General features: G+C 43.2%; 1 protein-coding gene across 1 annotated transcript; it reads left to right on the top strand.

Moving 5' to 3' along the window:
* The first annotated feature begins 5,329 nt into the window (after positions 1-5,329).
* On the top strand, positions 5,330-11,034 carry LOC136958590 (phosphatidylinositol 3-kinase regulatory subunit gamma-like). Its single transcript, XM_067252598.1, has 10 exons — positions 5,330-5,675; positions 7,105-7,210; positions 7,317-7,415; positions 7,528-7,708; positions 7,866-7,991; positions 8,106-8,248; positions 8,447-8,623; positions 8,786-8,860; positions 8,967-9,134; positions 9,555-11,034. Exons 1-10 carry the CDS (start codon positions 5,621-5,623, stop codon positions 9,823-9,825), a joined length of 1,401 nt encoding a protein of 466 aa, XP_067108699.1. The 5' UTR covers positions 5,330-5,620; the 3' UTR covers positions 9,826-11,034.
* Positions 11,035-11,426: the final 392 nt, after the last annotated feature.

The following is an 11,426-nucleotide window of genomic DNA, read 5'->3' as shown; positions in this document are numbered from 1 at the left end:
TGTGTCCTCAGTGTCATTAAACCCTCTCTCAGTAGCTAATGTTCCAGAAATCTCCCACATCCCTGTAGGTTGAGCAGAGTGGGCCTGGGTTATTTGAACTGACATTATTCTGAGGTGTTAACAGGATGTCCATGAATGTTTTGATCTTGTGAAATCTTTTGGATGGTTACTGTTTAGACACAAAAATCTGATTGCATTTCCTTCCTTTGTAATATCACAAGGTCTAATCCATTGAAAAATTTATGGTAAATGTCCCTCCACTTTAATCATTGTAATAGCATGCATTGGACCATGGTCCAAAAATTACATTCACTGACGTTTGCAAGTAGATAATGACATTATTGATCTTCCATGATGCACACTGCTCAAGGCCAATTGCCTTGTCTAAAGTAAATCTTAAATACATGACGCAGAATAACAATTCACTCATTACCTTATTCACTCATTACCAAGGAAGCCATATTTAGACACACTTGAAGCATGCAACCATTGTTTTAGTTGGAGAGCTTTATAATCCCTAATCCTGGTGTACTATTATCTCATTGTGTGTAGACTATCCAGTGACTGGCTAACATGTTTTTAGATAACTTAATACATTTGGTTGTATGTGTTGTAATGCTTGTATGCATGTCTGAGTATGTTTGTGACATGTGGGTGGGTATGTATATACTGTACACACTGTATACTGTGAATACATACAGTATGTGTGTCTTCTTATGTCATCAAAATGTCAATCGCTTTGCGGGGTCATGCCCTCCCTAAATGCATAGAGGCAGGAAGTCCATCTGTTTCACTGTGAACGAACAGCTATTACTCACCATCCCCCACATCTGAGGGTCTAATACTAGATCTACTGTACCCTTCATATCTCAAACTAACTGTGTCTCTGCGATACTTGTCCTCTGAACAATGCAACTGTTTTCCTCAAAAGATAGATCTTTAGAACTTGGTAAGTTAGGAATAAGTCTCTGGCACATGCATACAAACACATACACAAACTTGCCAAAATCCCCTCAATAGCTCCAAACTGCTTTGGCTTGCCTAAGGCTATTCAGCCGGGTTAAAGATGGATAAGAGAATGTGAGATGGATGCCCCTTGGAACTATGGGAGCTTGAAGGAGAGCTAGCACACACAGCAATCCTCTGGACAAGTTTGGCACCCGTGCCCGTAACTGTGGGCCAAAGCTCATGTTGCGTGCTAACTCTCTCCCTCCCCCATCCTCTCGTGCTCTCCCGCTCTGCAATTATATGCTGCGCTCCCACCCAAACATGCAAGAATAGGCCTCCTCAGTCAACAGACAAACCAACTCATTTTGTCCTTAAACCATGACATCATGACCGTTTGGCTGAACGCAAGATGCAGGCTTGATTTAACTTTGTCAGGGAAGTTGGTGTGTCACACAGAAATGTGATGGGCTAAACCATAACTTGCGTTACACAGTTCTGAGTTTTCGAAACTACACCCTAAAATGTATTACATAGCACCTCATGGTTCAACATGGAATGTCCTTCCACACTGTTTGCCCACACAACTGACATGAGTACATAAAAAAATTATACCATGTTGGAAATGTTGTTGAAGTGTTACCTGCGGTATGTGTTTGTGTGCAAGTGCTGCTGGGTTAAGGGGCACAGCTCCATCTATCAAGCAATGGGCAGCTATTGTGCCTTGCACACCTCATTTTCCAAATCTGCCTCGCAACAGAGTCCTCTCCCCTCTCCCTTCTGAGCGTTTGTGTGTGTATTTGTGTGTGTGTGTGTGTGTGTGTGTATGAGAGACAGCACCCATGGCAGGCACCTCCGCCTGGCCTTTCTAACAAAGACCTGTGGGTTTCAGCACAGCCCCTCTTCTCTTGCTCCCACACGCTCATAAATAACAGCACAGAGTCGTGAGCCAGGCCGGAGAAAAAAATGGATAGAAGAGAACCATTTAGGCCGTCCTCCTTTGCCTTACAACCGGCTTTTCAATGACCACCCCCCCCCCCCCCCCCCCCCTCCCATTCTGACACCAACCTGAATCATCTCCACTGCTATGTCAGTGAGGGAGAAGCCATTTAACGGGCCCCGGGGTCATTGTTAAGGAGGGGGGTTAGGTCCTCAGTGCCAGGGTGTGTGAGATGGCAAGGAGGGTCAGAGGTGAAGGTCACAACATAGGAGGGAGGGCAGGGAATAAATCCTGTATCCCTGACGACAATGGCCGCTGTCCCCCACACCACACACCCCCGACAAAGGTCCCATTGTAAGCAGCGATGGGTTGTTGTGTGCTGAAGCTGTGCCTAATAGAGTTATAGTGCTGATTTGATGGCTAGTGTGCAGAGAATCATCCTGTCTCCAAGGGTCTTTGCTAATCCTCCCCCCCTCCTCTAAAATCACCCCACTCAACCTCCAAGATATTTTTCACCCTGCTCCTACATGTACCTGTGTGTGTGTGTGATTTGTGCAAAGGTGAACCAGGCATACTGTGTGTATCGGACAACATTAAGTTGTGACTTAATGGATTCAAGGGTCTTTTGACTGGAAAAGATAAGATGCTTGTGGTGGGTGGGGTGGGGGTATGGAAAGAAGAGCAGAGGGCAAATGACAACACCCAACTTTTATCCTTGTCACCAAAGCTAAGACCTTCAGGCAGTCACAAAGTGGAGTGCCTCACTGTCACCTCTGTTAGTTAGATTAGGGGCCAACACAGAAGAGTGAAATGGGGGGGGGGGGGGGGGGGGGGGGGCATTTTGGCAGGCAGGCAGATAGACAGACAATACTTGCAGGAAGAGTCAGCCTCCAGAAGATTATGGAACAGTGAGGATGTCGAGCATAAACTGTGTGCCACTTTTGCTGATGTTCCTACAGAATTGTTCCCCATATGGGTTGACAGTCTCCTCTCAACATTGGTTTCAGTTTTTTTGTGGCTTCTTTTGGCTTTTTCCTGACCTCCTTAAAGAACATGCTATGTTTCCCAGGGCCCAGCTATTTGAAGCTCATACTTTTGGTCATCATATTGCTGTTCCAGCTCAAGCTGCTCAGACACTGTACCCACTAACATTTCCACAATGGCAGGGTCCTAGGGGCCAGACCATAGACGTCCTACACTCTGCCCGCACTCCAGTTGCCTCTGGCACCATCCCCTGCATGCTTTGTGTTATGGTTCTGGCAGTTGCTCAGGGAAACCCCACAGTCTCTCCATAGAGAATTCAGAGCACCCTCTCAGGAAGGTTACCGTTATGCATCGCTTCAATGGTGGTGAATCCAGACAACAGCTCTTGGAATACATGCATTTCCCCAGCTTCACAGTGAAACAGCATGATTGAACCCAGGACACAAGTCTGAATAAACTCAGACATAAATTGTTTTGGCTTTATGATCAGTGCCAAGATAGTATGTGAAGTATAGACATCAACTGTAAACACAATTGAAATGTATGACTTTCCATTCATCTGAATACGCCAAAGCACATCTTGGTTTGTGTCACGATTCAGGCAGAATACAGATGAGTCATGTTAGCCAGCAGGCAGCTGGTGAAGCTTGTAGTATCAGCCTATTCTGTTAACCCCACGATTAGCTCCCACTGATCCTATCAGGGCTGTCTAAATCTGGGTAACAGAGCCTGAAGGTTTATCCTGCATGCCGCCCCTCTGAAACCCACCGAGTTCACATACTAAAACACTCTTATAACATATCCACGCAGAACACACACACAAGCCTATCACTCTTGGAGATACCCACTAACTCACAACCCCAGGCTCACCAGGGGAATAGCTGTACACCAACACAGATTCAGTACTGGTACTAGTATTAAAAGTGTTTGCACAGAAGAATCTTGGGAGTGACAAATGTCATGGAGGTCAGACCCTGGGATCAAGAGGGCACATTCTATGTCCAGACTGACACAAGGGGGATGGGCAGCCACTGACATGCCCTGACACGCCATTCACAGGGCAATATGAACTTCCAAAAAGCATGCATCCCCCCCACATAAAAAACACACCTGTTAACTGGTGGTTGTATTACCTAAAATCCCCCTCTGATTGCAAACTTCCTCAAGCCCGCGTCTGACTCTCATGAGCAATTTGGGAGTGATACATTAAAGGGTTGAAATGATAAATAAACAAATTACTGAGCAGTATTTGTGTGTATACAGGGGCTCTCTGGCATAGTGTGAGAAGATAATGAGACAGACTGAGTGGCCTTAGAAACAGGAGAGCGCCTCCTCACTCATGGGAAAACTAAGTATTTAAGCAAATCCTCTCACCAACTCTGATAGGGGTCAAAGGGGAGGCTACCATAAATGACTGGACATCAACAGAGAAAGACCTCTGACCAATACAGGCCTTGTTCACTGACCAACGTAACCGCACAGTTTTCTCTAGGACAACCCCTTTGGACTGGGTTTGCATCACAATGATGTTTTATGTTTGGCTGGAAACAAAGCTTCTATTGTATGTATTTAGATACAATTCATAAGTATTGATACTAACATAATGATAAAAAGATATGGCATATCATCATCAAGAAACGCTATAAGAGCTAAGATGTTTCATTTTAAGTATAGTGCTTGATTGCTGAGATGAAATACATTTTCTTCATAGGTTTGCTATGCTGATAAAACTACAAGGCCATGGAAGCATGGTTTAAAATCTGTTTATTAATCAAGGTGATAGACATTCACTCACAGGACAGAATTTTATCAAATACAACAAATCAACAAAGCAGAAATAAGTTTGAGAAGTTCTGAAAAAAAAATTAACAAAAACGATGAATTTTTAATATATACCATTACAAATTTTACATACATATTTGAGTCTATTCGGGCCACATTACTTAGACAATAAATACTAATACAGATACACAAACATGTGTATATCATACAATTTTATTAAAGGTATGCAGTGCTGGAGAGCATATTCATATTTTGTAGCATTACATTGTAACGTAATATAAATATATGCTGACAAGAAACGATGCATGAACAAAGTAGCCTAGTTCCATTCACACCGTCTGGAGTTACAGTTACCTCCATGCCTGGGGAGAAGTGAATGAAACGATCCGGTCTGGAATATACCATATTTGTTGAAGGTCTTAAGAATAGTCATACAATTAGCCTACAGGATATATACAGTAAATTCTTATAAATAATGAATATCACCCAAAACACAAGTAACTATTAATAATCATATTTACCTTAAAGGTGTTTTGTAGGATATTATGCATTGAACTGTGTTTGATCACAGAACCACCACCCTCTTCAATCGGCAGATTTTGGTTTCTCCCAAGATGATGTTACAAATTCCTGTTAAAGTCCCTTTGGACCGGAGAATAAAGAGGGTTTCAGCCTCGGCACATAAAGTGTGCAAGGACATTGCAAGGAGTGACAATCTTTAGACTACACCGCATTTCTTTGCAAACTCTATTAAAAATAATAGAATACTTTACATTTGGGTTTACAATGTGCTTAGAAGTTGGATTTAAACATTCTGTAACTAGACGTATCCCGGGGGACGTGGCGTTGCGCCTCTAAAATAACTCGGCATATATTGAAAAATAGTAGCCTACTATTCATTTTTTGGGCAGTTGGAACGTGTCATACCCTGCCATTTGGACAGGCTCGAGGTAAAAGGCTTGGAACGTGATGTTCCATACTGCCGAAGTTCTATTTTACATCGAAATGGACCAAGCACCACCAGGTAGGCTAAGCCTTTTGTCGGATCTGCATTGTCAAATGTGGCACAGCTTCTCACCTAGGTAACTGGCAAAGCTTGACACCTGGTCGGTGTTGCACGGGTGTCTGTGTCCGTATTAGTTGACACTATCCTGCTTCCCCCAAGACATTACCCGAGCATAGCGCATTTCGCTTGCCAATTACGTAATAGCATACCTACCTTGAGTATGCTATGAGCAATGGAGAATTGCTCTTGGATCTACCAATCTTTCAACTTTTATTAAAATATAATAACAAAGTTTGTTACAATAAACCATTAACTTTTGATAAAGCTTATTCAATGGTTGTTAATTGCCGAGAGTGAAGAGTTGGGTATTGAGTGCTCTGAAAATGACGCATGAAAACTGCAGCTCCACTGCTTTGTTCCATTTCCTTGACTGCAGCCGACCGTGGTGAATGTGTGCGCTGCCATGGTGCGCTTGCGTTGCTGAGTGCAGGAAACCATAGATGGCAGACAAAAAGCTTTCCCAAATTGCCAACTATTGCCTGCATTGATGTAACATTAATATGACATTTTGATGACGGTCAACCTCAGAAAGCTGTTTTTGGACAGATGAGTTTGACGTGGTGCTTTTTGTGATTTTTCTGTGGAGCTCTGTGGATGACAACCCCCAGAATGGTGGGGGTAGCTTTAGAGCAGCCAGGGTGGTTATGGTAGAATTTAGCTGAGTCTTGAGTCCTGCTTCCTATTTTGCAACCACTGTGCTCTTGCACCTGCCTTTTGTTTATTTAAAAGTTAGAAAAAAGAAATGGAAAGCGGATAGAGTAGGAAACCCACATTTTCTTCTCACTGAGAGTCTTGTTATGTTCTGCTAGATGTTTCATGAAAGACACTTTTGTAGGCTCCTGCAGTGAAATATATTACCCCTCTCCTGCTCCTGGTGTGGTTTGGATCCTAGCTTTTTACATTTTTGGGAAACGTTTTCTTATTTTTTTTGGCCAGGTTCAGAGTTCTTGTTAGTTTTATGATTACGGGAAAGTTAAGAGGATTTTGGAGATTCTGGATTAGAAAAAAAGGGGGGTTGGAGGATCAGATTTAAGAAATGTATTCTGTGGTTGTTCAGAAGATTTAGGGTGAGCATTTGAACACTAATTAAAATGAAGGTTCTCCATGTAACAATCAGATTTGCATTTGATTGAAATAGATTGAAAATGGTCTTGATGTAATTTACAGAAGTGCTTAATACTCTGCTGACCTGACATTTTATCAGCTTGGGACATGCTTGGGCTTGTCAGGAGATTGTGACAATGCTAGTCAAGGGTGCTTGTGTGTGTTGGCAGGTTTTCTCTCAGGAGAGTTGATAAATGTAGAGACTGGTATACAGTAAACCTCCTCCCTCCAAACAACAAGTCTGATATTTTTGTGTATTTTTGTCTTTCTCTCTGCCTCACAGCTCTCCCACCTAGGTCAATGAAGCCAATGTCCTCCACCAACTGCCCCAGAGGGCCACCAATCTACCCCTTGGAGGATGCTGAGTGGTACTGGGGTGACATTACCAGGTAACAGGTCCACTGTTCCCCATCATGTTATGCTTATACCATTTCACCATGTTGGGTCTAGTCATGGTATTTCTTTGTAAAATATCCTGTTTTATCACTCCAACAGAGAAGAGGTGAATGAAAAGCTTCATGACTTGCCTGATGGATCTTTCCTGGTGCGTGATGCTTCAACAAAGGCACCGGGAGACTTCACGCTAACACTGAGGTACGCTGAAGTGTCTCTCGACCAAACCCTCCCCACCGCCCCCTATTCCTTAACTCCATTCCTTCATTTAGCAAAATGACGTCACGATTCCCTTCTTTCCTCGTCCGTGTAGAAAAGATGGGCACAACAAGCTGATCAGGATCTACCACCGAGAGGGGAAGTATGGCTTTTCAGACCCCCTCACCTTCAACTCCGTGGTTGAGCTCATCTGGCACTACCAGCACCATCCTCTGGTGGAGTACAACGCCATGCTCGACGTGACACTCACGCACCCACTGTCCCGCTTTCAACAGGTAAACACATCACGCTTTGTCTTTCTGTGTTATTACTCAATTCAATGACGCAGTTTCATGTGTGGCATCCTACTTTTTGGATTTGGGTCAAACTTTATGGTCTTGACCAATGGAAACTTGAGTTCTGATCACGATAGCTGGATGTATCTGTTCCCAGGATCGTTTCATTAGGGAGGACAGTGTGGATGTTGCTGGAAGAAAGCTACAGGAATACCAAAGTCAGTATCAAGAAAAGTCCAAGGAATTTGACCGTCTGTACGAGGCCTACACAAAGACCTCACAGGTGAGACCTTCACCTAAAGTCAGACGGATGCAGCACATCTTAAGTTATTCTGTGATCCTAAGTGACCTGTGACCTTGCTAACGATCTCCATTGCCTTCCCCCTTTCCGGTCCAGGAGATCCAGATGAAGAGGACGGCGATAGAGGCCTTCAATGAAACAATGATGATCTTCGAAGAGCAATGCCGCGAGCAGGAGCGCTACGGAGAGGAGTTTGAGAGGGACAACCTACCTGAGGGAACCGAGAAGGACCTCGAGAGGTGAGCATCCAAGCCAGCAGCCGTGTAACACCGACTTGATCTAGTAATGTCTTTCATCTGGTCGTAAGCGTAGGATGAACATGTGTTTCCCTTTCGCCTCCTCCAGCTCCAGTTTGGCTCATGCTGGCAGTATGTGTAGACCTGACCCCTGACCCTTGTGACCTGTGACATTTTTTAACCTCTGCCTTCCTCCCCCAGCTTCCTGATTAACTATGAGAAGCTGAAGTCTCGTCTGGGGGAGATCTACGACAGTAAAGTCCATCTGGAGCAGGATCTGAGGACCCAGGTGCTAGACTACAGAGAGACAGACAGGAAGATCAACAGCCTGAGGCCTGACCTCATTCAGCTGCGCAACATCAGGGACCAGTACCTCAAGTGAGTGTCCCACTCTCAATGGAGACTTTGTTGGAGCTGATAATTACATGATCAGAATTATCGCACACTCTTGTCAGATTTACAAGTCTTAAATGGTCATATTTTACATTTTACCCCTTTGTAACTTTTCTTCCACTACCTTTACTCTCTCTTTGAATTCAGCTGGTTGAATCACAAAGGTGTGCGACAGAAATGCATTCACGATTGGCTGGGCATTCCAAACGACAGCAGTGATGAGTAAGCCTCTTCATTTTACTATCAAGAAACAGAGCACAGACATTATGGCAGATGAGATCTACAAACATTAGGGAGTTGTATTAACAACACTTTACATTTATTGCAGCACCTATGTGTTGAAAGGAGACGAGAAGCTGCCTCATCATGATGAGACAAACTGGTTTGTGGGCGAGCTAAGCAGGACCCAGGCTGAAGAGATGCTACAAGAGAAACCTTCTGGAACGTTCCTGGTGCGCGAGAGCAGCAAGCAGGGCTGCTATGCCTGCTCTGTTGTGTAAGTATCTGCTGCATTTACATGGTAGAGAAAGCTTCGTCTATAACGGGATGACAGCAAAAAAGATGGCACTAAGGCAAATCTTGATTGTTATTATCATGTCCAATTTTTGTATTTGATTGGAATTGACAAACAGTTTTGTTTGTGCCCATCAATAACGTAAATGTAGGACAAAGGTTTTCAGAATTGGTTTCTGGCTTATCATAGCAACAAGTGTATTTTGAGGCATATAAATCTGTGGATTCTCTGCTTTCCAAACAAATCCAATTGCATATTGCACTATGGTGACCTCATGGCTATTTTGTATAGCTTAACATGCAGCTGTGGTTCGGCCAGAAGATTAGTGAAGGAGTAAGCTGCAGTGACAATGGGAGACTCCCAGTTACCCTGGTAGTTATTCAGTATTCCCTTCCTTTTCAGCGTGAACGAAGAAGTGAAGCACTGCATGATCTACAGCACGCCACATGGCTTCGGCTTTGCTGAGCCCTACGACGTCCACACCTCTCTTAAGGACCTCGTCCTGCATTACGGCCTCAACTCCCTGGCACAGCACAATGACGCCCTGGACGTGCGGCTGGCGTTCCCAGTCAGCGCCACCGTCCCAGCACCCTCCCCCCACACAGGAGAACACAAACTCCTACAGACTCCGAAACACACTGCTGGACTCACTCCGGCTGCACCAGAGATGTAGATGGGACAGACGGATCGAAGGATTTGCACTAGATTGATTCCAGTCGTTTTTCGTGAATGTGATTTCACTGATCGAGGGTGAGCGGAACTTGAATGTCAGCTTGAACTTTTTTTTTTATATATATTTTATTTTTAAGTATAATGATTTTGTTTCATTGTTTGGAAAAATATTTTTGACTTTTCTGTCTTGTTTCTGTGTGTTAAATGGGTCAAAGGGATGTTTTATGGACACGTGTGAAATGCTCATAAGGTGCTTTTCTTAACTTTGACTAATAGCCTCCACATTTTGACAACTCAAAAAATATTGTGCTAATGGCCACGCAAGACCATGTTGGTCTTTACATATTTACAAACCAACCAATTCCGGAATGTCAACGGTGCTAAAATTATGTTATGATTCAGTCACATACAGTAACTGTGGTGGACCAAACTTTTTAGGTAAATACCACAAATGTGTATTTAAAGGGTTATGGTGTTGTCAGAAGTGCCCCTTGTTAGAAGCTTTAGATGATCACTGACAGACAATTATGTAGCATTAATGTACCAGTTAACCAAAGCACTTATGAGCAATGCTGCATCCCTCTTAAAATTGTATTAAAATTTTAATGTATAGGGAGGGACAAATCACACACCTACTGACTTGCAGATCAAAACATAAACTGAAGTACTGTATGTTATATCCTGTTACTCAAAGAAGTATAAGCTTTTTTGTATTCTATATATATTTTTTCTAAAACACGCCACAGAAGAAGAAGCTTGAAGTAAAGTGCAATCCAACAGTGTTGTTCTGTGATGCTAGTATGGTAGGGGTAACGTTTGACGCATAAATGCACTCTCTATGGTGGCGTTGATAAGATGATGTGACCTAGTATGTCTTTGGGTTAACTGCCAGAGGTCTGGAAATGTCCTGTCTCCATTACTTGAACTGTTGCATTGCAAAAAGCTATAGATGTTCTTCATGACATGTAGCCCACATAGTTAAGAGGAAAGGTATCCATATTGTTCTTGGCACATTTTTTCAAGTTTGAGGACAATAGACTCTGTACTGAAGAACTGTAAAACCTGTTTTTGCAGTTGGACGATGGAGGTTATATATATATATAAAGAACCTCCCTTTAAAACTCGACCAGGGAGTTTTAGGCAACTTGATGGGTGACGCACTTAGCCATGTACAATTCTAACCTTTTCTTCCTGAGAAACAATAAACTAATAAGGGTTTCGTTGACTTGTGTGTTTGTTTGTCATTTCCTTTTTTACCTTAAAACTCAGGTTTATAATTGAAGATGTAAAGTTTCACAATGCGCTATGTGCTATTAGGGAGCGTTTCTGTGCTGTAAATCCCCAGCATTCTCGATATGAGTAGAGAATGCTGTCATCTCAGAGCATCTTCTCAGACTTGCGATCACAGTGCATGTTACTGCTTGAGTATCCATTGTTTTTCAAAGCTGGTTGATTAGTCTGTGAACATGGTTGACATAAGAAGTACTACCTGGTGTGATGTGCCTCTAGATACTGCAGTCACACCCTGGATCTCATCTTGAACAGCACATCTCATGTTAAATAGCATATCCTCTTAGTCTAGATTAACCATTAATAGACCAT

This window comes from Osmerus mordax, chromosome 16 (assembly GCF_038355195.1).
Source record: "Osmerus mordax isolate fOsmMor3 chromosome 16, fOsmMor3.pri, whole genome shotgun sequence".
Lineage (NCBI taxonomy): Eukaryota > Metazoa > Chordata > Actinopteri > Osmeriformes > Osmeridae > Osmerus > Osmerus mordax.
The sequence above is the reverse complement of the archived record's forward strand: the minus strand, read 5'-3'. Positions and strand labels throughout refer to the sequence as shown.